This window comes from Prionailurus bengalensis, chromosome E2 (genome assembly GCF_016509475.1).
Source record: "Prionailurus bengalensis isolate Pbe53 chromosome E2, Fcat_Pben_1.1_paternal_pri, whole genome shotgun sequence".
Taxonomy (NCBI): domain Eukaryota; kingdom Metazoa; phylum Chordata; class Mammalia; order Carnivora; family Felidae; genus Prionailurus; species Prionailurus bengalensis.
In genome coordinates, this window is record NC_057352.1 from 15,928,684 (window position 1) to 15,949,472 (window position 20,789).

The 20,789-nt window shown below is 53.7% G+C and overlaps 3 protein-coding genes across 5 annotated transcripts in view; 1 reads left to right on the forward strand and 2 right to left on the reverse strand.

Moving 5' to 3' along the window:
* The first annotated feature begins 1,581 nt into the window (after positions 1-1,581).
* Positions 1,582-9,354, forward strand: YIF1B (Yip1 interacting factor homolog B, membrane trafficking protein). 3 transcript variants are annotated; one of them, XM_043599032.1, is made up of 8 exons: positions 1,582-1,704; positions 5,800-6,038; positions 6,121-6,225; positions 6,427-6,505; positions 6,640-6,697; positions 7,765-7,920; positions 8,002-8,095; positions 8,977-9,354. In XM_043599032.1, exons 1-8 carry the CDS (start codon positions 1,662-1,664, stop codon positions 9,130-9,132), a joined length of 930 nt encoding a protein of 309 aa, XP_043454967.1. In that variant the 5' UTR covers positions 1,582-1,661; the 3' UTR covers positions 9,133-9,354. The 3 variants fall into 3 exon arrangements, with proteins under 3 accessions (XP_043454967.1, XP_043454966.1, XP_043454969.1); XM_043599031.1 differs by having other exon boundaries at positions 1,592-1,713; XM_043599034.1 differs by lacking the exon at positions 1,582-1,704 and adding an exon at positions 4,808-4,997.
* Positions 9,355-9,479: 125 nt separating this feature from the next.
* CE2H19orf33 (chromosome E2 C19orf33 homolog) lies at positions 9,480-10,339 on the reverse strand. The gene is made up of 4 exons (XM_043599035.1): positions 10,208-10,339; positions 9,977-10,089; positions 9,760-9,834; positions 9,480-9,630 (listed from the first exon to the last, which is right to left on the reverse strand). Exons 1-4 carry the CDS (start codon positions 10,308-10,310, stop codon positions 9,520-9,522), a joined length of 402 nt encoding a protein of 133 aa, XP_043454970.1. The 5' UTR covers positions 10,311-10,339; the 3' UTR covers positions 9,480-9,519.
* Positions 10,340-19,171: 8,832 nt separating this feature from the next.
* SPINT2 (serine peptidase inhibitor, Kunitz type 2) overlaps positions 19,172-20,789 on the reverse strand; it is a 28,495-nt gene continuing 26,877 nt past the window's right edge. Inside the window, exon 7 of the mRNA XM_043599036.1 lies at positions 19,172-19,843. Within this exon, the coding sequence (XP_043454971.1) occupies positions 19,677-19,843 (167 nt within the window). The 3' untranslated portion in view covers positions 19,172-19,676. The remainder of the gene's footprint in view (positions 19,844-20,789) is intronic.

Consider the following 20,789-nt stretch of genomic DNA (forward strand, 5'->3'; position numbering starts at 1 on the left):
CTCAGGGTTGTGTGTCTCAGAGCCCGTGTTGGGCTCTGTGCTGGGTGTGGAGCCTATTTAAAAAAAAAAAAAAAAGTGAATATGAGTGAGCGGGGGTCTCTGGCAGAACCAGAATCACACCTCTGTTTAAGGGGAAAATTTTCCTTCCCCGTTCCCTGTTTGTTCCTCACATCCCCCTCCAGCTGTAACTCAGCACTCTCCCTTCAGGCCTTTGGAGGGCAGCCAGGATCCCCACCACATCAGAATGGCAGAGGAGTGGGGCTTAGCGCCCAGCTCAGACACACCCTAGCTGGTTCTATTTATGAAACTGTGGCAGTTCTAGGGGCAGAGCCCAACTTGAGGCTGACAACCCACAGGAAGAGACACTTGATAATAAAACCAGTAACTGTAGCTGCCAGTGATCAAAGACTTACAATATGCCGGGTCCTGTGTACACAGTGGGCTTGTACTGAATCCTCATCCTCTCCTATATTATGCCCATTAAACAGATGAGAATATTTAGGCTTAAAAATGGACTAATCCCAAAACTGGTAAGGGGTAAATATGAGGCCAACGGGAAGCCAAAACACTTGCTTTATTAATAAAATGCTGTGAACATTACAAAATAGTCACGGAAGAACTTAGAAGGGAGAACTGAAGGTGAAGAAATGGTAGTGGAGCCAGAGGGATAGATGCTACGCCAGAGGTGCAGAAGGGGAATGGGGGAGCCTCACTCATGTAAAAGGACCGCGAATGAGCCAGGACTCATAACTGAGAAACCAGAAACAGTCCTCAAGTTTCCTAGAAAAGACAAGATCTCAGAGGAGGAAAGGGAAAGCCACAGTAACAGGGACGCTTGCTGACATCCTTCTGGAGTGCTATCACTGCCCAGAAGTCACTTCTACCATTATTTTTGCCTGAGATAAGTGGAGGAGACCGAGGGACAGAAAAGGGGGAGACTGAGGGACAGAGAGAAGACTGAGGAAACCTAACTTTTAAGGCTCCTCACTGGCGGGTGTGTGTGATGTGTTGCTGGAGGTTGCAGAGTGGTTTTGGCAGACAGGGGAAGCCAGGTCACAACTCAAGAGCATTTTTATGAATCTCTGGGTAAATGTCTAAAGATGCCTCCAAAGAAAGACCCCTGGTTCTTCCTACCTGACTTATTGGGTGTCCTCTTCTCACTCTATGTATTCACTTTAATAGAAAATTAAAATTGTAATTTTAATTGTACAAGCGTAAGAGTCTGCATAACTCCTCTTAGGCCCTCGAGAACACAAATGGATCTCTCCTCTCCTACTCCACACCCTTTTCTGGCTCTCCAGTGCTCTCTGTGATCCAAATTGAGCGTCCGTCTATATAGAGAACTCCATTTCCCAGAAGTCTCCTCTCCCGATACCTACATTTCTCGTCATGCGCGAGACCGCCTACTCCTGGATTGTCCTCGGCTCCGCCCACCTACCCGTCTTAGTGCTGACTCTCGCCTTACACCACGGGTCTCCGCTCCCCGCCTCTTGCCCGCTGCCAACTGGTCCAGGCCTCCACGAGGGGCGTGGCCTCTATGCGATCGTTATGCCTATTGGCTGTCGCGCCGTCGCTGGGGCGTGGCTACGGGAGCCGGGCGGGCACATTTCGAACAGCGGCTGGGGCGGTGGCGGCGGCGGCAGCGGCTGCGGCGGTGAAGGATGCACCCGGCGGGCTTGGCGGCGGCGGGGACGCCCCGGCAGCGTAAGTGGCGTACGTGGCCGGTCGAGGAGATCGGGCGGGCTGGCGGGGGGCGTGGCGGGGCTGCCGCGGCAGTTGGCGAGGTCGCTGCAGGTCGGAGGTCACGGGGTCAGGGATCTAGAGCTTCAGGGTGTGCACAGCGCTAAGATGCCAGGTCCGGGTAGGGGGCGCGTTGGGGTCGATTCTTCTTTTCTTTAGGAAATTCCTTTGGAAGAAAACTTTGGGCGGGATAATGTGTGGTGTGCAGGAAAAGACGACTTTCATTCATTTGCAGTTAGCGAGCTGCCTTCTCCCCACCCTTCCGTGGCCTCCGGCTGTCGCCCACGCTCCGTAGGACAGCGTTCAAGCCCTTCGTGAGCTCAGAGGGCCATGTTTACTTCTCACATAAGATTTGAACCTATATATCTTAGACTGTTCACCCCCTCTTCCCGTTTTTCTTAATTTGTATCTCTCTTTAAGTTCTTCTTCATCTCCGTGACTGTGCGTACATCTCATTTATTCTTTCAGCATGTCCTGCCTCAGCTCCCCTTGTGCCAGGCCCTTTGCTGGAATTTGGGTACCTGGTAGTAACTAGCATAGCACTAGTCCTTGTTAACTTACAACTCAGAGTTTAGTGGTGAGGCAGACACTAAACTCGGAACAAGCAAGTCAGCAAGAAAATCTGGGGAGTACTTAGGGCTGTGAAGGGAATAATCCAGGATGTGATGGGGGTTCAGAGGCACCATGTGCTCATTCCTGTCTTCAACCATAATGATAAGGTGCCTGGCTGGCTCTGTGGTGGGTGTTGCCGGGGCCACGGCAGTGCTCAGACAGCCTTGGTTCCTGTCCTCATGCACTACCAGTAGAAAGCAGAAGACAGCGGCAGTTTAGAGTGATGGTAACCTGATGGGAGAAGCACAGGCAGAGGGGTCAGGGCCGGGATGGAGGGATTGTGGTAGTCCGCGTAAGGCGTGTGACCCACGCTGGGCGTGTCAGTGATGCCTCCTGAAAGAGGTATGTCTTGTGAGGAATTCGACCGGAGAAGGGGGTTTGTGGTGGGAAGGAAAAGCGTTGGAAGCTTGCACCCAGTAAACAAGTGGACAAATGTATATATAGTTAGCAGATGTGGTAAATGCTCAGAAGGGAAAAAAGAACGCTGGATATTATGAGAACAAGGTGAGGCTGGTGCTTTCTACTGAGGAGTGAGGAAGGTCTCTGCAAAGGAAACACTTGAGCTGAGGCCTGAGTGCTCTTTTGACAGGTGTTAATCGTGGGCAGATGTTCCAAAGGGATAGCCGTGCATGTTCAAAAGTCTGTGTGGGCCAGGAGCTTGGCAGAGTCAGGGCCCGAGAGGCCAGAGCGACTGGGCACTGTGAGCCCCAGGAGAGGTAGCAAACCAGGGTGGTTGGCGTAGCTGGGTCATGCGTGTGGCTTTTATTCTCAGCACAGTGGGGACTGATCTTCGGCAGCGGACATGAAATATTCTTGCGCGTTTAAAATCTGGCTGCTGACGGAGAGAAGGTTGGTGGGGCAAGAATAGGCAGGGGGACCTGGTAGGAGGACATCTAAGTCAGGCTCAAGATGACAAGGTCTGAAAAGGGAGGATAAGCACCGAGCCACAGTGGGCGAGAACCAGCAACTAGTCGGTTGCATGTCAGAAAGAAGGGGAGGCAGGGGCTTGGACACTGACGTGAGGCCCCAGGGGCAGCCAGAGGGCATGGTCAGGAACTGGCCACACATGGAAGTGGAGCCAGGAGAGAAGTGGCAACTGGAGACAGAGCCCAGGGCCCAAGGCACACGTGGGTGGGTGGGGTTGCTCTAGGTGAGAGGCAAAGCCAGAAGGGTGGAAAACGTGGCCGCATGTTTCAGAGAGCTGAAAATAAGCCGAGGCTGGAGAGGGACCCATCCCGAGACCGTCAGCTCCGCAAATGCAGGAGTTTTTGTCGTTTTGATTAATTTTTTAAGTTTATTTATTTTGAGAGACAGAGTGCGGGAGGGGCAGAGAGAGAAAGAATCCCTAGCAGGCTCTGCGCTGTCAGCACAGAGTCCAGAGTGGGGCCCAAACCCGCGAACTGTGAGATCATGACCTGAGCCAAAACCAAGAGTCAGACGCTTATCCGGCTGCGCTACCCAGGTGCCCCAGGAGTTTTTGTCTTTTTGATCATTGCTATATCCACCATGCCTGCAGCAGAGCCTAAGACATAGGGGTGCTCAGGAGGTGTTTGTGGGGCTCAGGAAAGAGAAGGAGTTAGGTACAGTGTCTCAGAAACCAAGGGAGCAGAGAGTTGGAGATTGGCATTTGGGATAGTGGCATCGAATGCTTCCGAGGGCCTGGGTCGGATGACAGTGGCTAACAGTCTTGGCCCGGCAGTGCAGAGGGGTGTTTAGGAGGCTAGTGGGGCCAGAACCCCAAACATCAAGGGCTTGGGGAGTGATGGGGAGGGAAGAAGGGCTTGCACCAAAACTTTCAGAAGTGGGAGAGGGGAAAGGAGAGTGGGCCTTGGGGATGAGGGGCCAGGCCAGTGCTGCTTGCTGTGGGATTGAGCACACCTGGGTCTGTTTTCAGGCTGCAGATAACTGAGAGGAAGAGTTGAGGGACTAGTAATCCATAACAGGTGACAGGAACTGACACTTTTTATGTGCCAGGCCAGGAGCTGAGGAGTCTATAAGTGTCCCTTGGCCTTGGGCCATTGACTCTGTTCTACAGAAGAGAGAACTGAGGTGCAAAGCCAGGACACAGATTATTGGATTCCTCTCCCCCATCCCATTGTAACCCTCTTACCCTTTCCCTGTGCCCACAAGGGCGCCCGGCACATAGGGGGAGCTCCGTAAGTATCTGCTGTTGGTGGCATTGCTTGCGGTTGAGGAGCTGGGGCCCCAGAGCCAGAGTGCTGGGTTCAAATCCGCCCTCTCCATATTCCCCTTCTCTTCCCTCTTCTTTACCCTACCCTAACTAAGCCCACCTCCAGCAGGCCCCATCCCTACCCCCTCCAGAATCTGGCCAGAAGCAGCCCATCCCCCTCCCCATCACTGTCCCACCCCTCCATCCCGATTCCCATCCTGCTCCCATACCTCTCCCTCCTCCCCTCTTCCTGCCTCCTACCCCAGTCTGTTCCCCACAGGAAGCCAGAGGGACTTTTTCCAGACCTGACACCCGGTTCTGCTTCATACCGTCTGAGTGACTTTGGCCAAGGGCCTGAACTTCTCTGGGGCTCGCTTTTCCTGTCTGTCAAATGGGGACAGTGATAGCACTGGCACAAAGTGGGGCTGCCGTGAGGACTGAATGAATTCATCCGCAGTGCTGAGCACACAGCCTGGTATGTGCTGAGTGCTGGTGCGTGGTTCAGTTACTGTCCTAGCTATCAGGCCCGCCTGGGCTAGACTCTTGCTCTGTCACTCACTCAGTGTGGCCCTTTGCACAAGTCACTTCCCCTGGCTGAGCCTCGGTTACCACATCTGTGACGTGGAGATAGCCTCTTACTTCGCAGGGTTTTGTCAGGCACCTCCCTAGCCCTGTGTTAGGGGCGAGGGGTTCATGCATGAACAAGACGAAGCTCCGCCCCTTGGAGGCACACATTTTAGTGGGGAGACAGTGAACAAAATAAAACAGCTAATATGTCAGCCGGCGCTGAGTTCTCGATGTAAGTGAAGCAGGGAAGGGGGTGGGCGGCAGGGGATGTCCCTGCTGCCAAGGGACATGCGGTTGTAGACAGGATGGTCGGGTGGGAAGGCACCACAGAGCCAAGACCTGGCGGAGGGGAGGGGGGAAGCATCCAGGCAGAGGAATGGCCGGAGCAGAGGCCGTGAGGTGGAAGCGGGCCTGGCGTTTCCGGTGAACATTGAAGCCCGTGTGGCTGGAGCGAACAAGTGAAGGAGGGCATGAAGGGAGACACAGAGACCTTGTTGGTAAGAGGCTTGGTACAGGATTCTGTACACAGTAGGCCAAGTACATAGTAGCCATCAGCGTATCGTCACTGTTATTTGGATGGACACATGACGGGCAGACAGAGCCTGCCTGCACTTGACTGGGTGGCCCATCTGACACCAAAACCAGCGCCTCACTGCCGCGAGAGGAGAGCACCTGCAGAATGAGTGAGGCTCCCCACTCTTCCCCTGCAGCGTCAAAGCGGAGGATCCCGGTGTCCCAGCCGGGCATGGCTGACCCCCACCAGCTTTTCGATGACACAAGTTCAGCCCAGAGCCGGGGCTATGGGGCCCAGCGGGCACCTGGAGGCCTGGGCTACGTACCAGCCTCTGCATCGCCCCAGGAGGCCTTCCTGGCCGATCCTGTGTCCAACATGGCCATGGCCTACGGGAGCAGCCTGGCCGCACAGGGCAAGGAGCTGGTGGATAAGAACGTGAGTTCTGGGCTGGTGGGCATCGGGGGAAGGCGGGGGCCATGAGGCCGGGGCTTCAGGCTTGGGCTCTCCCTCCCCCCAGATTGACCGCTTCATCCCCGTCACCAAGCTCAAGTATTACTTTGCCGTGGACACCATGTACGTGGGCAAGAAGCTAGGCCTGCTCTTCTTCCCCTACCTGCACCAGGTCAGCACTGCCTCCACCGAGGGGAACACGGCCTGAGGAGGGAGGGCCTCCGGGTGGGGGTGGAGGGTAGAGGGTGAGTCAGAGGCCGGCCGGTGTGAGGGAGGGGCAGGCTGGGTGGGTTTGCCTCAAGGGAGGGTCTGGAGGCCGTGCGGCAGGAGCCCAGCTCTGGGGGTCCTGCTGCTCCCCCCACTCTCCCCACAGGACTGGGAAGTACAGTACCAGCAGGACACACCAGTCGCCCCCCGCTTTGACGTCAATGCTCCTGACCTCTACATTCCAGGTTTCACCCTTCCCGTCACCGCCCGGCACCCTCCTCCCTCTGGGTGGGCACGTCCAGGGCAGAGGTTTAGGTGCCTAGTGGCCCAGGATGGTCCGTCTTCCTCTGACCTGTGTCTGTGTGTCTGCCTCCCACAGCTATGGCTTTCATCACCTATGTCTTGGTGGCTGGCCTGGCGCTGGGGACCCAGGATAGGTAAGGGAGGCCTGGAGTAGGCAGAGCGGGGTGAGGGCTGGGGGGCTGAGGGGCAATCAGGAAGGTGTCTTGGATCTCCTCTCTCAGGGCAGCCCCACCGTGCTCCCAGTCAGCCTGGCACAGGGCCCTTGGTGTCGCCCTCAGAGTCAGCCTGCCCTCCTCCCTCGCTTTCCACCCATGTGTAGCCTATCACCACACCTGTAGTGGGCGACTCTAACTCCATCCTCCTCCTTAGCCTCCATCACCAGATCACGCTTGTCCTCACTGCCTCCTAACCAGCTTGCCCTGCCCACATCCCCTCGGCAACGGCTAAAGGTGTTGTTGGGATGCGGGCCTGGCCAAGTCCCACCCTGCTCAGAAGCTGCCCGTAGCTCTCCCCTCCCCAGATCAAGCCCTGGCCCCTTAGTCTGGCACTCCACGGCCTCCACACAGCCTCGCTCTGCCCCTCCTCGTTCTGCTGTGCCACTCTGGGCCTCTTTCCATCCTCCAGAGGGCCTGGTGCTGCCTCTCCGGGGCCTTTACTCAGGAGTATGTTACTTCCCTGCGTCACCTGCTCAGCACCTGCTCACTTGCTACGTCTCCACTCTGATGGCACTTACTCGGGGAAGACTTTCCATCCCCCAGCCTGGGCCAAGCCCCCACCTCTTGCTCATAGGCCCCAGTTCATTTCTTTTGTGGCATCAAAAACAATTGTCATTAGAATCCATTAATTGTTGAGGCACTGGGGATATGGCAGAGACCATGGCCCTTCTTCCCCAGTCAGCTGCTTATTCCTTCAGGCCTCAGCTCAGGTATCCTCTCCTCTGGGAAGCCTTCTCTGATACTTTCTCCCACCTGGGTCCAGCAACTCCCCTGCCCTGTGCTTCCCTCATCCCAGCCCTCGCTTCTCTGGGCTGTCACTGAGGACAGGTCAGCCTTCCCTGGAATGACATTTCCATGCGGGCAGGGTCCAGATCCATCTTGGTCACTGTTGAGTCTCTAGACCCACCCAACACAGGCTGTCTGCAGGTGGATCCTCTGGGAGGGTGGGAGCCGGTCAGCCAAGTGACAGAGCTTGGTGCCGGCAGGTTCTCCCCAGACCTCCTGGGGCTGCAGGCGAGCTCTGCGCTGGCCTGGCTGACATTGGAGGTGCTGGCCATCCTGCTCAGTCTCTACCTGGTCACTGTCAACACCGACCTCACCACTATCGATCTGGTGGCCTTCTTGGGCTACAAATATGTTGGGTAAGTACCCCTCCCCCTTCCCCCTTGCCAGCCCCAGCCCTGAGCCCTCTCCCTCAGACCAGCCTTCCCCTCTCCTCCCAGGATGATTGGCGGGGTCCTTATGGGCCTGCTCTTTGGGAAGATTGGCTACTACCTGGTGCTGGGCTGGTGCTGCGTGTCTATCTTTGTGTTCATGGTGAGCTGGGGTTCAGGGGAGGATGAGGCTTGAGGGCACAAGCCCTCAGAGTTGGGATCCCCTGGAGGCATCCAAGCAGAGGATGTCAGGTTGGGAATTGATACAAGAGGCACATTGCTGCACTGAGCAGCCTTGGAGTGGCTACCCGAGCCTGGGAGTCAGGAGAGCTTCCTGGAAGAGGGGGTGTCCAAGCTGGGCCTGAAGGAAGAGAAGGAGCCCCGCTGGGCTGTTAAAGTGGGCTCTTGCCCTCACTCCACACTCCTTTCATGGTGGGCTTTCCTGCCACAACGTCTGTTTGGATGAAAAAAGTTTCAGTACCCCTGGCAGTAGCTTCTCTGGGTCCCAGGCAAATCACTTCCCCTCTTTAACCTTGTTTCCCCTTTTGCAAAAAGGGGAATAATTGCATCTCAGGGTACTGGGAGGATGCAGTGTGAGCATATGTGAGGAGCAGAGGGCAAAAACTGACCAAGTCTGACCCTCAGATAAACTTTGACTTAGATGTCATTATTTAAAAGTTTAAAAAAAAAAAAAAAAAAGCATCCTGGCTTGTGTTGAAAAATTGTCCTCGGGCCAACATAAGCCGGTGGCAGCAGCCGTGGCTGAGCCCAGCCACCTCTTCAGGCAGGGTGTGCCCCACGAAGTCCCCATCGCACTCAGGGGACTCTCCTGCCGTTGGAGTTTGGAACCCTCACGTTTTCTCACAAGGTTTGGGTAGGAGGAAGTCCTCGCCATCTGTTTGGAGGTTTGGGGGGAACCCGGGCTCCCCACGAGCAGAAACTTGAGCCCAGCCACCCCCGTGGAGGAAGAGAGGCAGGGCTTGGAAGTACACCCAGGCGCCCCGCCCTGGCCGACGACTCAGGGTGAACCCCCTCCCGCCCCAGATCCGGACGCTGCGGCTGAAGATCCTGGCGGAGGCAGCGGCCGAGGGGGTCCCGGTGCGCGGCGCCAGGAACCAGCTGCGCATGTACCTGACCATGGCCGTGGCGGCGGCGCAGCCCCTGCTCATGTACTGGCTCACCTTCCACCTGGTGCGGTGAGGGCGACCCGGCCCCCGCCTCCAGCTGCTGCTCCGGGCGGCCGCGCCCGCCTCCCCTCTGCCCGTCGCCCCCGGGGGCCCCGCCCCCGCCCTGGCACCGGCGCTGCCCCTCTCCCGAGACCCCGCCCCCTCCCCTCGCCGAGGTGCTGAGATCTCCAGCTGCACAGGCCGCCCCGCAGTGCGGCCGCTGTTCAGGAAACAATAAACCGTGATGGGCACGGCGTGGGCGGCCTCTCCTTGGCGGCGCGCGCGGCTGCCCGGCAGGGGGCAGGCCAGGCCGGGGCAGGGGGACGGGCGGGCGGGGCGGGGCCGGCACACCACAGCACCTCGAGACCGGAAGCGGCCGTGCGGCCGAGAGAAGGTTTAATGAGACCCCCGCCCAGGTGGGTCAGTGAGGAGCCTCTTTCTTCGCCTTTTCTTTCTTCTTCTGCTTTTTCACCTTGGGCTTCTTGACCTTGCCGGCTGTGCTTTTGTGCTTGTCGGACGCGGCAGCGTGAGGCTGTGGGGCCGAGGGCGGTGGGGATGGGAGAGGAGAGAGACGGTTCCACCGGTGGAACGATCGCCCGGCATGTGGGCCGGGACTCTGCCCTCACCTGGAATGCCGGTGGGAGCGGGGAAAGCCTCTTACCTTTGCTTCCACGTCTGAGTCGCCGGAGCTGCTGCTGCTGCTGGAGTCTGAGGAGCTGCGGTGACCGTGGCCATGCTAGTTGGAGGCAGGACAGTGAGGCCAGGACCCCTTACCCCGCCCCCAGGTTGGAAGCCCCAAGGCTCGCGGGACCCTGGGTTCAAAGGCAACACCCCACCTTCACACCGGGAGGCGCGTGCCTGGTCCTGAGGTGACTTACCTTCGGTTTGTCTGCCGCCCCGGCCTCTGACGGGCCCTGAACTTTGGGGGTGCTGTGTTTGTGGTCTCCCACCTGGGCTGTCCCCTGTGGCTTCTTGGAGGTGGAGTCCAGGGCTGTGGAGAGAGAAGTCGGGTGGGCTGGGCCAGGCGAAGGAGATGCGCCCTTGGAGGAGGTTTCTGGGTTTCCATCTGGCCCCCTGCCCCTCAAACTCCCCACCTCCCAGGAGCGCACCTGCAGCCAGGTCGAACTCCATGGTGAGAGAAGGTATGTGGGGAGCGCCAGGAGGGCCTTTGTAGTGCCAGGAGGGCAGAGGGAGGGGTGTGGGGAGGAGCATGGGAGCTGCCTGCCCAAGGACTTCTGCGGAGCCCCACCCAGCCTTGTTCAGAGTCCTGAGCCTTGACTCACAGCCCCTCCCCAGGACCACTCAACTTTTTCTCTGTGGGAAATGGGGATTTCCTCAGTTAATTGTTGTATTTCCACCCCACCTGGTGGACTTGGCAAGTGAGGGGGGACCGTGTGGATTGGTTTGGGAGGGCAGTGTATGAGCAGCTAGCTGTAGACTTCTGGGGAGGGGGCTAGAACTGTCATCTGCTTCCCTCAAAAGGGAAGCCTTTTTTTCAAAAGCAGATGCCTGCTTTTGAAGGAACGAGAGGGAGGGTGCCTCCCCGTGCCCTATGTCCCGTCATAATGCTAACACTCCCTGTGTACTTACCACATGCCAGGCACTGTTCCAAAGGTTTCACACTCATGAAGTCACTTTCAACAACCCCTGGATGGATGGCTCTGTGAGCAGCAGTGTCCAAAGGGGTGAAGAGCATGAACTTGGAATAAACCTGCTGGATTCGAAGCCCCACTGTACCACTTAGTAGTGGTGTGAGCTCAGGAAAGTTGCTTTGCCTCCCTGTGCCTCGGTTTCCTCATCTGTAAATGGCAGCTACCATATGGGGTTATAGTAAGGATCAAAAAGATTAGTTTCCTATGACTGTGCCTGGCACAGAGTAAGTGCTTGTAAAATAATGTTTGGGTTTGTTCAGTTAAAAGGTGGGTATTGTTATTATCCCTGTTTTACAGATGAGAAAACCGAGGGACCAAACATAGAAGTAAGATGATGAACAGCATTGTAGTACGAATGGGCTACAAGTGGGATTCACACCCAGACAGTGTGGCTCACGGCCAAGGCTCTGCCTGGTTCCTGTGGCTCACCTGGTGAACGCTCAGGGGAAGGGACAGCCCCTGAATCCAGTCTGCCCTCCTCGCGCCGGGCCTGGCCAGTCGGTCCGAGGGCGAAGCTGGGAGACCTGAGCCATCTGCTCCCATTGCTGTGAGGCTGTGTCCTTGCGGGTCCCCCCCTGGCCCAGCCCTGCCACCAGGAGCTGGGCTGCCATACCTGCAGGAGCGGGCAGTCAGGGCTGGCATCCAGGTGGCAGTGATGACTGAGGCCCGGGGATGATGATGAACGGGGGGTGATCAGCCTTGTGCACTGCGGCCTCTGCTCCGGAGTGGGTTCCTCAGAGGGGCCTGCTCTCACTGCCGGCTCCACGTTGCCCGTCTCTTTAACCTCTTTCCCCTGCTTGATGGTCAGCATAGTCCTTGCTTACTTCTATCTGGAGTTATCCTTATTCTCAGTTCCTTCATCGTGTATCTGTTGAGTACCTACTATGTGCCTGGCGCAGTCCAAGTGCTGGGGATACAGAGGTAACAAAACCAAAAATTCCAGCCTCATGGAATTGACATTCCAGTGGGGGAAACAAAGTAAAATGTACAGAATGTTGATTTTTTTTTTTTTAATGTTTGAGAGAGAGAACAGCATGAGCAGGGGAGGGACAGAGAGAGGGAGACACAGAATCGGAAGCAGGCTCCAGGCCCCGAGCTGTCAGCACAGAGCCTGACACAAGGCTCGAACTCACAAGCAGTGAGATCATAACCTGAGCCGAAGTCAGACGCCCAACCGACTGAGCCACCCAGGCGCCCCGTAAAATGTACAGAATGTTAGAAACAAATGGAAACTAAGATGTCCCATCAGCTGGTAAATGGACATAAAATGTATTTATACTGGGATGTTACTCAGCCATAAAAAGGAATGAACTGACATATACCGCATCACACGTGAAGCTCAAAAACATGTGAGGTGAGAGGTGCCAGACACAAGAGACTACGTATTGTAGGATGTCACTCATGGGAGGTGTTCCGAGAAGGGCTATTGAGACGGCAGGTTAGCCATTGCTGGGAGCTAGCTGCGTGGAGAACGGGGACTGACTTTGTAACTGAGCATGAGAGATCTTATTGGGGTGGGGATGAAAACACGTTCTAAAACTGACTGATGGTGATAATTGCACCACTTGGTAAAATTATTTAAAACCACTGAGGTGCACATTTGAAATGGGTGAGTTTTATGTAACTCACACCTCAATAAAGCTACGTTTTAAAAAGTAATATGTGCTAAGAAGAAAAATGCTGCTAAAAAGGGGGCTAGGTAATAACTATATGGTCTGTTGGGAAGAGGCTGGATTTCAGATAAGAGTTAACAGGGAAAGCTTTGAGTAAAGATCTGGATGAGGAGGTAAGCAAATGCAAGCACATTAAGTGTTGTAGGCAGCAGGAATGGTAAGTGCAAAGGTCCTGAGGCAGGAATGTACCTGTGTGATGAAGAGCTGCAAGGAGTTCAGAATGGCAGTGAGAATGGAGGGGGAAATGTAGGTCAGGAGGGATGGACAGTGGGGGGACTCGTACATCAAAGATCTTTGATCTTTGAGTGAGAAGAGGTGGTGAATCATGATTGTGGCTTTGCCCACAATTAGATGCAGGATATGAGAAAAAATGTTTCTCCAGGCAAAACGTAAATTCCACGTGGGTTGGAGACCTTGTCTGCTTTGCTCAGCACCCAGAAAGGGTGTGTGCTGTCATTTGGTGAATTAGCGAGGTTACCTGATGCCAGGCACTCCACTAATGCGATGGCAGGTTAATGAAGCAGGCAGAGTGGCTATGAGCATGGGTTGTGGAGGTCAGTCTGCTTACAGGTGAGTCCTCACTCTCTCTTCTTGCTCTGTGGACAATTAAGTCAACCACTCTGCCTGTTCTGCCCTCTGTATGGTGGAAGACTTCCCTCGGAAAGTGATGGTTTTGCCTGGCACAAGGTAAGTAGATGCTCAATAAATGGTAGTTTGTATTATTCACAAACACAATCTCCTAAGATTACTCATTAAACTGGCAGTAGGATCCCATGTTCTATATGAGGCAGTTGAACCTCAAAAAGATGGTTTTACACCCAACGACACTGAGCTAGTAGGTTGCAGAGCAGTAGTGGGAGGCCTTCCAGACACAAGATGAAGTGGCTGGCTTTTTACTACTTTGCTAAGATTGTGGGGAGGGTGAGTGGCTCTGGGGAAGGGCACGGCCTGATCCTCCAAGTTCCCCTCTGTTCACTCCTGACTGTATTGTACTAACTGTATTGTAGTTAGGGTGTGGAAAAGAGCAGAAAGCGTTAACGAGATAGCTTCACTTTTCTCTCCCACAGAATCACTCAGGGACCCGGGCTCCTTCCTCTGTCCTGTATCCTTCCAGGGATGCCCTTGGACATACAGGGAAGCTGGCTTCCATCACTGGGTTGTTGGGAAGGGGAAGGGCAAATGGAGGGCACACCAACTCCTTTAAGGACCTCACTTGGAAATAGCACATGTCCCTCTTGCCAGGTCAGACACATGGTCATGTCTAGCTGCAGGGGAGACTATGATGATCTCCCAGCTCCTAGCTGGGTAGCCATGTACCGAGGTAAAACCTGGGGACTTTCCTGGAAGAAAGAGAGGGAAAACAGACGCGGGATCCTGTCACTACTCCCTACTGGTGGCAGTGAATATACACTTACTCCCTTGCTTTAACCCAGAAGATCGACAAATGGACACCAGATTAAAGCCTGGAAGGTGAACACAAATGCCTGATGAGAAACAGGTGAGGGCTAAAGATTGTCCTGCTTCTGAGAAAATAATCCCTCCATTCAGTATTTGTGTACCATGCTAACAGGTGCGGGGACAGTAGCTTATGTCTCCCCTGGCCCTGCCTGCCCCTGATCTCTTAACAGCTCTGCCCTCCTGTGTTTCCACATTACTTCTGCCTAAAATGACTTGGTTCTGAGGGTGCAAGCAACCCCTTCTTTGTAGGAAAAAGGGACTTGTGTCCCCAACTGTCCTGCAATATGGTCATTCACTACTAAATCAGCTTACCCTTCCTCTAACATTTCTCCAGCTGACATTCTTTGGAGAGTCACGGAGGCCCTAAAGCTTTTATTTAATCACTGCAATTTATGAAGAGGTTGCTGGATGCCAACTTTAGTGGCCAGGGAAGCCAAGGGGGAGTGGGCTGCTGGGATACAGTCCTCCGTGGGGGTCCTGTGCTCCTCATCTGAGGACTGACCTTGCTCATTGGAAAAGTAACTGCTGTGCAAGGTCTGCTTTCATCTCTTCCCTGAAGTTGACATGAACAGAGTGTCCTGGTGCTATAAACATCATAATCCCTGTTCTGGAATATTTTCTTTGAACTTAACCACATCCCAGGAGATGGAGGACTTTAAGCACACAGTATGTAGAGACTGTTTACTTTCCCACAGAAGTGCTGCACTGGCCCTGTACATTCTGGAAAACTAATGATCAGAACATCTTGATGGGCCACCCTTTGGGATGTGCCAAGGGGCTGACCGCCCAGCCAGGGAAAGCCAGGCTTGGCCACCACTCAGCTGACTGTTGTGTCTGGGATTTGACTTCACTCTATTTGCAAGCTAGTAAGTCAGCCTGTAACTGTTTCCAAAATGCTGGCAGAAGCCTTGAGATTCCTGGGTCAGTGACAAAAGGCTTTATTACCGCAAGCAGCTTAAAGCATCAGCTTGTGTCGGGTCCTTTGCCCGATGTGGGCAATGAGTTGCGTTACAAGAGCAGAGCTTGGGGAACCTTCTGCTTCACAGGAAGCAGCAAGCAAGCCTGCTCTTTGTCCTAGAGGGAGCCATTACCTCATCCCGAAAGGCACTCCCTGCAAACCCAACCCTGAGAAGTGGCCCAGGTAACCAGCTGGCAGGGTCACATATTCTTGGCACGCCCAGGAAGCCTTGTAGCTGCGTGAGACACACCTCTCCTGACAAGCCACCCCTCCTGGCTCCTGGTGAATTTTCGCACGAGTATGCCACCCTGATTAATCATCTAACAGAACCCAAGATCGAATCACTGTTTGTCTCACACAGCATTTAAAGCAATCTCAACAAGACTCCAAGCAGCGGTGAGTCCTGTTGATAGGAGGCCGGCCTGTCGTCGAGCCTCCAGCTGTGAATCAGCAGGGCCTACGTCAGGATGGAGTCCAACACTCATCTTATCATCCATTAGGATCCACCCGAGGGACTTCAGACTGACCTCGGTTCTTTGGCGTCATTACCAATTACAAGGCCCAAAAGCAACCCTTGTGCCCAATGGGGAGACATTATGGCTCGTTCTTTCCCACATGTCAACACACGGATTACTGGAGCACAGGGCACGGATTCTGGTTCAGGATTGGCTAAACCTGATTTGGACACCAGCACATGGGCAGTGCCACGGAGTACTGTAGCCTCAATCACTATGTACGGCATAAGCCACGGCTCCCTGGGCATCTGAAGTGTGTGATTTTGTTATCAGCCAGAGTGTAACGAGTCTGTGCAGGTCCGTGTATTTGTAAACGTGCAGGGTGGGGATCACATTCAGGAGCTGCTGCTGATGGCACCGGGCACAGCAGAATCGCCCAGGACAGGCCACACTGCCAGGTGCAGGGTTCAGCAGGCCAGGTGACTGGCAGGCCAGGGCCTCCAGGACGGAGCACTGGTTGCAGCTCCTACCATCAGGGTCTAAGGTGTTCTGTCCCTGAGGGTTTCCTGTCCAGTAGGTATAAATTTGCTTCTTAATGTTTATTTTTGTGAAAGAGAGACAGAGACAGAGCACGAGCTGAGGAGGAGCAGAGGGAGGAGACACAGAATCAGAAGCAGGTTCCCGGCTCTGAGCTGTCATCGCAGAGCCTGACACAGGGACTGAAGTCATGAGCTGAGATCGTGACCTGAGCTGAAGACGGACGCTTAACTGACTGAGCCCCCCAGGCACCCCATGTCCCAGTAGGGATAGCGTCACCTCTTCTATCACCTACTCACACCTTAGACCTTTTGTTTGTAAAGGTCACATGAGAATGAACTAGTAGCATGTTTACAAAGTTACAGCAACGACATGGACCACTGCAGGAGATTTCGCATGCAGGGCACTCAATGACCAAGTAAGTGGTCCCAGTCTTCATGATGCAGGACCAGTCATCCCAGGGAGAATCCAAGCAGACTCTTCAAAATTAACTCCAATCTCTGAGGGCCCTTGTGGTCAGCCTGCCCACCCCCCCCCCCCCCCAGAGGATGCACCAATCAGGAGGGCTTGACATTAGGGGGGAAAGATGCACCATATGCAGCAGTGAGGAGGAAAGAATCCCAAATTTTCAAAACAGTTTATGTAGCTCCCAGCCCCTTTGACTTGGTCTTTACCCAGGAGATGGCCTAGAAATAATGGTCCCATTCTAGGGACAGCTACAGTCAGTGAACAAATGGCCTTACTAAAGTGTATACACCAGGAGGAGACAGTGACAGGTCTTTGTTGAGTTGATTTTTTAAAAATCCATTCCACCTCTTAGTGATACTAGGAGCCCAAGGATGACAAAGGCTGTGAAATGACCACTGAATGCCTTGGCTACTGGCCCACTGCTGGGCAGCCTTTCCAACAAACATTGTTAGCCAATACTGTTAGCCTGTAGATGGTCCAGAGAGTCGAAAACAGGCACAGTTTAGTTTCAAGGGCCACAGTGGCCCGGCAGGAGTTGACTGACCACACGGGAACAGTGCGATAGTGAGACACCACAGGCAGACCAAGAGGGGTCCAGAGGTCCAATGTAGTCAATCAGCCGGGAGCAAGTGGGGCCGTGGGGGCCTCCCAAACCACGAGACGCATGGGACACATTTCCGCACAAGTGAGTCAGAGTGACAACTTCTGTGTCAGAAACATAAAGAGTACACTGTATGAAAAACCTACAAAAGCTCAACTGGTCTTGATGGTGTTAAAGAGAATTCACTTGATGATCTTCCTACTGCGGAAGAATTACTTTAAAGTGACTCCCAACAGTTTCTTTTAAAATCCAAAAACAACTCTTTTCTTTCACGTGACTCAGTTATGAAGGAGAGACAACTCTTGCTTATGTAGGTGGAAAGGTCCCCTGCTCAGCCAGAGGCATCATTGGACTCAAGGTCCCACACAGGAAGCCATGAGTGGGTTTGAGGGTGGCGCATGGGGTGGCAGGGGATGTAGGGGAGAGCTGCTGGCTACTGAGGAGGCAGAGGTGGACACCAGCCCCCTGAAGGAGGCGCCCCTGCTGAGCACTTACTTTGGGCAACCTAATACCTGTGATCTCATGTGGCCCTCACACCCACCCACGGCACAGGTGAGGAAGCTGGAGGTTCAGAGGAGTTGAGCGGCCTGCTCGCTGCTGCACACCTGGAACAGTGGGCGGAGAGTCTCTTCCCAGTTTCAAGGTCCTCTTTGCCTGGACCACAGGCTCTCCCAGAGCTGGGTCCCAATTTAGCTGGGACATGGCAGGCAGGTTTCAGCTGCTCACCATCATCTCCGAGGCTAGACTGCCAAGCTGCCTAGAATGCTTGGCAGGGAGAGGCCAGAACCAACAAGCAAGGTCTTCCACAAATGAGGAAGGCTTTTGCCCAACTTGCCTCTAAATACATTTCTAAGCCCAACGGGATGCAAGTCCCCTAACGCACAGAATATGAACTTTTTAGCCTGAGGGGATTTTTAGGAAGGGCGAAGGGAAGGGGACCAAAGCAACTTCCAAAACTGTCACCTCTATCCAGTCCCGGACTGAGGCCCACCTTACCTCCTTGAGTCACCTCCATAGGTAGAGGCCCCAGACTGCCTGCCTGACCCCATGGATCGCCCTGATGCTGCTCCATGCTCAGGACTATATGTTTGGAAGATGGGGAGGAAGGAAGGGCTTCCAGAGTCTAGAGACAGGAAGGGAACACTCACAGGGAGGCACAACTGGGGCCAAGTCTGGAAGCCAAATTCAGCCAGGCAGTACCCTGTCTTCATTTCATTGCAGGGGCACGTGGGAGACCTGAGGAAGGTTGCAGAGCTACAGGAAAAGATGAAAACCATGGATGCCAAAGTGACTGGAGTCAAAACCACTCCAATCTCAGGAAGGTCTGTCTTCCCCTGGATAGGATGCATCCTCACTCCCACCCTCCTGTACCCTCAAGGTGTGGATTACAGTTCATAGTAGCTCATTATTTAAAAAATAAAAAAATAAAAATTGGGGCACTGGGGTGCTCAGTCAGTTAAGCGTCTGCCTCTTGACTTTGGCTCAGGTCATGATCTCACGGTTTGTGGGTTCAAGCCCCACATCGGGCTCTGTTTTGACAGTGCAGAGCCTGCTTGGGATTCTCTTTCTCGCCCTCTCACATGTTCTCTCTCTCTCTCTCTCTCAAAACAGATAAATACACTTAAAAAAACAATTATTAAAAACAAATCAATTCAGTAGGGTATGGCTAGAATTTTTTTTTTTTTAAGTAGGCTTCACCCCCAGGATGGAGCCCAACTCAGGGCTTGAGCTCACAACCCTGAGATCAAGACCTAAGCTGAGATCAGGAGTCAGATGCTCAACCAACTGAGCCACTCAGGCACTCCTTCACAAGTGAAACAGAATAAGGAAATATCAGAGATTACCACAGGTGGTAAGGCTAAGTGTTTGATCAAATTTTTAAATTTTTAAAAAATGTTTATTTTACTTTTGAGAGAGAGTGAGTGTGAGCAGGGGAGGAGCAGAGAGAGAGGGAGACACAGAATCCCAAGCAGGCTCCAGGCTCTGAGCTGTCAGTACAGAGCCTGAGGCAGGGCTCAAACCCACAAACCATAAGATCATGACCTGAGCCAAAGTCAGACGCTTAGCTGACTGGGCCACCCAGGTGCCCCTGTTTGGTCAAATTTTATAAGCATTCAGTTGCAATGCAAGATGCATTTCATTCAGAAAGATCTGAAAGATGAGATTTTTTTTTAAGGAGTTCATTTCTAGAATGGGACATCTTACATAATATTCTGTGTTAATTTTGGTAGAGTTTAAATCAGCAGTCCCATAAAGAAAAAAAACACTTGCTGAAATTTAAGGGAAGGCCCTTTTTATTAAGCTTGTACATTTTATTCTCTTCCTTTCAGAAGCCTAATAAAAAAAAACATTTGTTACTGCTTACTTAAAAAACACACACACACAAATCAAAAAACAAAGAAACTATTAAAACATTACTTCTGTGATGGGAAAAGACACTACAGGATTCAAGGTAAGCAAAGAAAACTAATACCTGGGGCAAAGAACTAAACTGAAGAGCAGCCGACTCTGGTTTGGGGCCAGACCACTTGCAACGTGAGACAGAACCCACCTCTGAGAGGGTTTTTGAAGCAGACCCAGGCGGGAGACCAGGAAGCAGCCCTCTTACCTTCTGGAGAAATAAACAGACCCGAAGCCCTAATGATCGCACAAATACAACCCAATCACTCTACTTTAAAAAGCACACACACATTCCGCACTTGTCTCCCCTCCCTTCCCAGGTTCTCTTCATCAACAGGGACACCCGAGGAAGGGCGGCTTCTTGCTGGCAGGGCATTCACAGGACGTAGGTGTTCTTCACCAGCTGCTCCTTGTCGTCCCCAGAGCTCCAAACGGTGCGGAGGGTGCGCTCCTGGTTCCTCCGTGCCACCCGGATCAGGCAGACCACGGAGGCCCCCAGCAGGACAATCAGGACCATCACAAACAGCCCCACCAGGACCACCACTGGGGAGGAGAAAAAGGCCTCAGAACCGGCAGGATGAGAAGGACCACAGCCAGAGCAGGGCAGCACACAGCTCACGAAGGGTAAGGACTGGCAGCCCTTCTGCCAGACCCCCTGTGACTCCCACCTGGGAGGGTGTGGACAATTGGCACTGCCCGCCAGGGGAGTCCTCAAGGAATCTCTAGAGTCTGGAGAAGCAGGTTACTGAAAAAAGGAAGTGTCGTGCTATGTGCACACAGAGTGGGTGTTTGTGTTCTCTCTGAACAAGGAAACCCCACTTCAACTCTGTATTTTCCTACCACCTCTCAGGGCAACCCATACAGGAGTCCCAAGCCAAAAACTGTGTACCATGATGTAAAAATCACACACCTCTGGCAAGTGTGTGAACATAAAACCCCAAGGTTTTGTGTTCACACAGCACACTGACCAGCTGGAGAAAGATGTGGCCCTGCAGGTGGCTGGGGTGGTTGGTTGCCTATGGAATGAAGTAAGGGTGGAGGCTAGGGCGCATTCGGAGCAGGGCCGGGAGGAGACCCTCGTGCTAATTGCCCAGGTAAATTTAACAGTGGTTGCTCCACTGCAGTCTCACTGGTCATCGAAGATGCTTTTTTTCAGGTGGGGCCCCACCTAAAGAATGTGGCCTTCTGTGACAGCTCCCTGGCTCCCTCTCCCCTTCTGGCTACAGAACTGACAGGGGCAATTCTTTCTCTACCCCCAACCTTCCAAACCCGGGCTGTTTTCTGCACCCCCGTGCCTGGCAAACCAGATTCTAGCTTCGCTCCTCCTCTAAAACAGCAGACATGCAGGCCAGGTCAGGGCTCCTTAACAGGGAAATAGGTGGAAAGAGGTCAAACCAGTGTAGCAGGTCCTTTGTGCAAACACTACCATCCGTGACTCAAGCTCACAATCAGAAACAAAAGTGAGAGGAGGCCAGGTGTCTTGTCAGAC

What these genes read in the sequence shown, in the direction of transcription:
- YIF1B (XM_043599031.1), top strand. Translation starts at nt 1,662, where the DNA reads ATGCACCCGGCGGGCTTGGCGGCGGCGGGGACGCCCCGGCAGCGTAAG. An exon ending in GCGCTGGGGACCCAGGATAG is followed by an intron (nt 6,698 to 7,764) that starts GTAAGGGAGGCC and finishes TGGTGCCGGCAG; the next exon opens with GTTCTCCCCAGACCTCCTGG. An exon ending in TTGGGCTACAAATATGTTGG is followed by an intron (nt 7,921 to 8,001) that starts GTAAGTACCCCT and finishes CTCTCCTCCCAG; the next exon opens with GATGATTGGCGGGGTCCTTA.
- CE2H19orf33 (XM_043599035.1), bottom strand. Translation starts at nt 10,310, where the DNA reads ATGCTCCTCCCCACACCCCTCCCTCTGCCCTCCTGGCACTACAAAGGC. An exon ending in GGAGTTCGACCTGGCTGCAG is followed by an intron (nt 10,090 to 10,207) that starts GTGCGCTCCTGG and finishes CTCTCTCCACAG; the next exon opens with CCCTGGACTCCACCTCCAAG. An exon ending in GGGCGGCAGACAAACCGAAG is followed by an intron (nt 9,835 to 9,976) that starts GTAAGTCACCTC and finishes GCCTCCAACTAG; the next exon opens with CATGGCCACGGTCACCGCAG.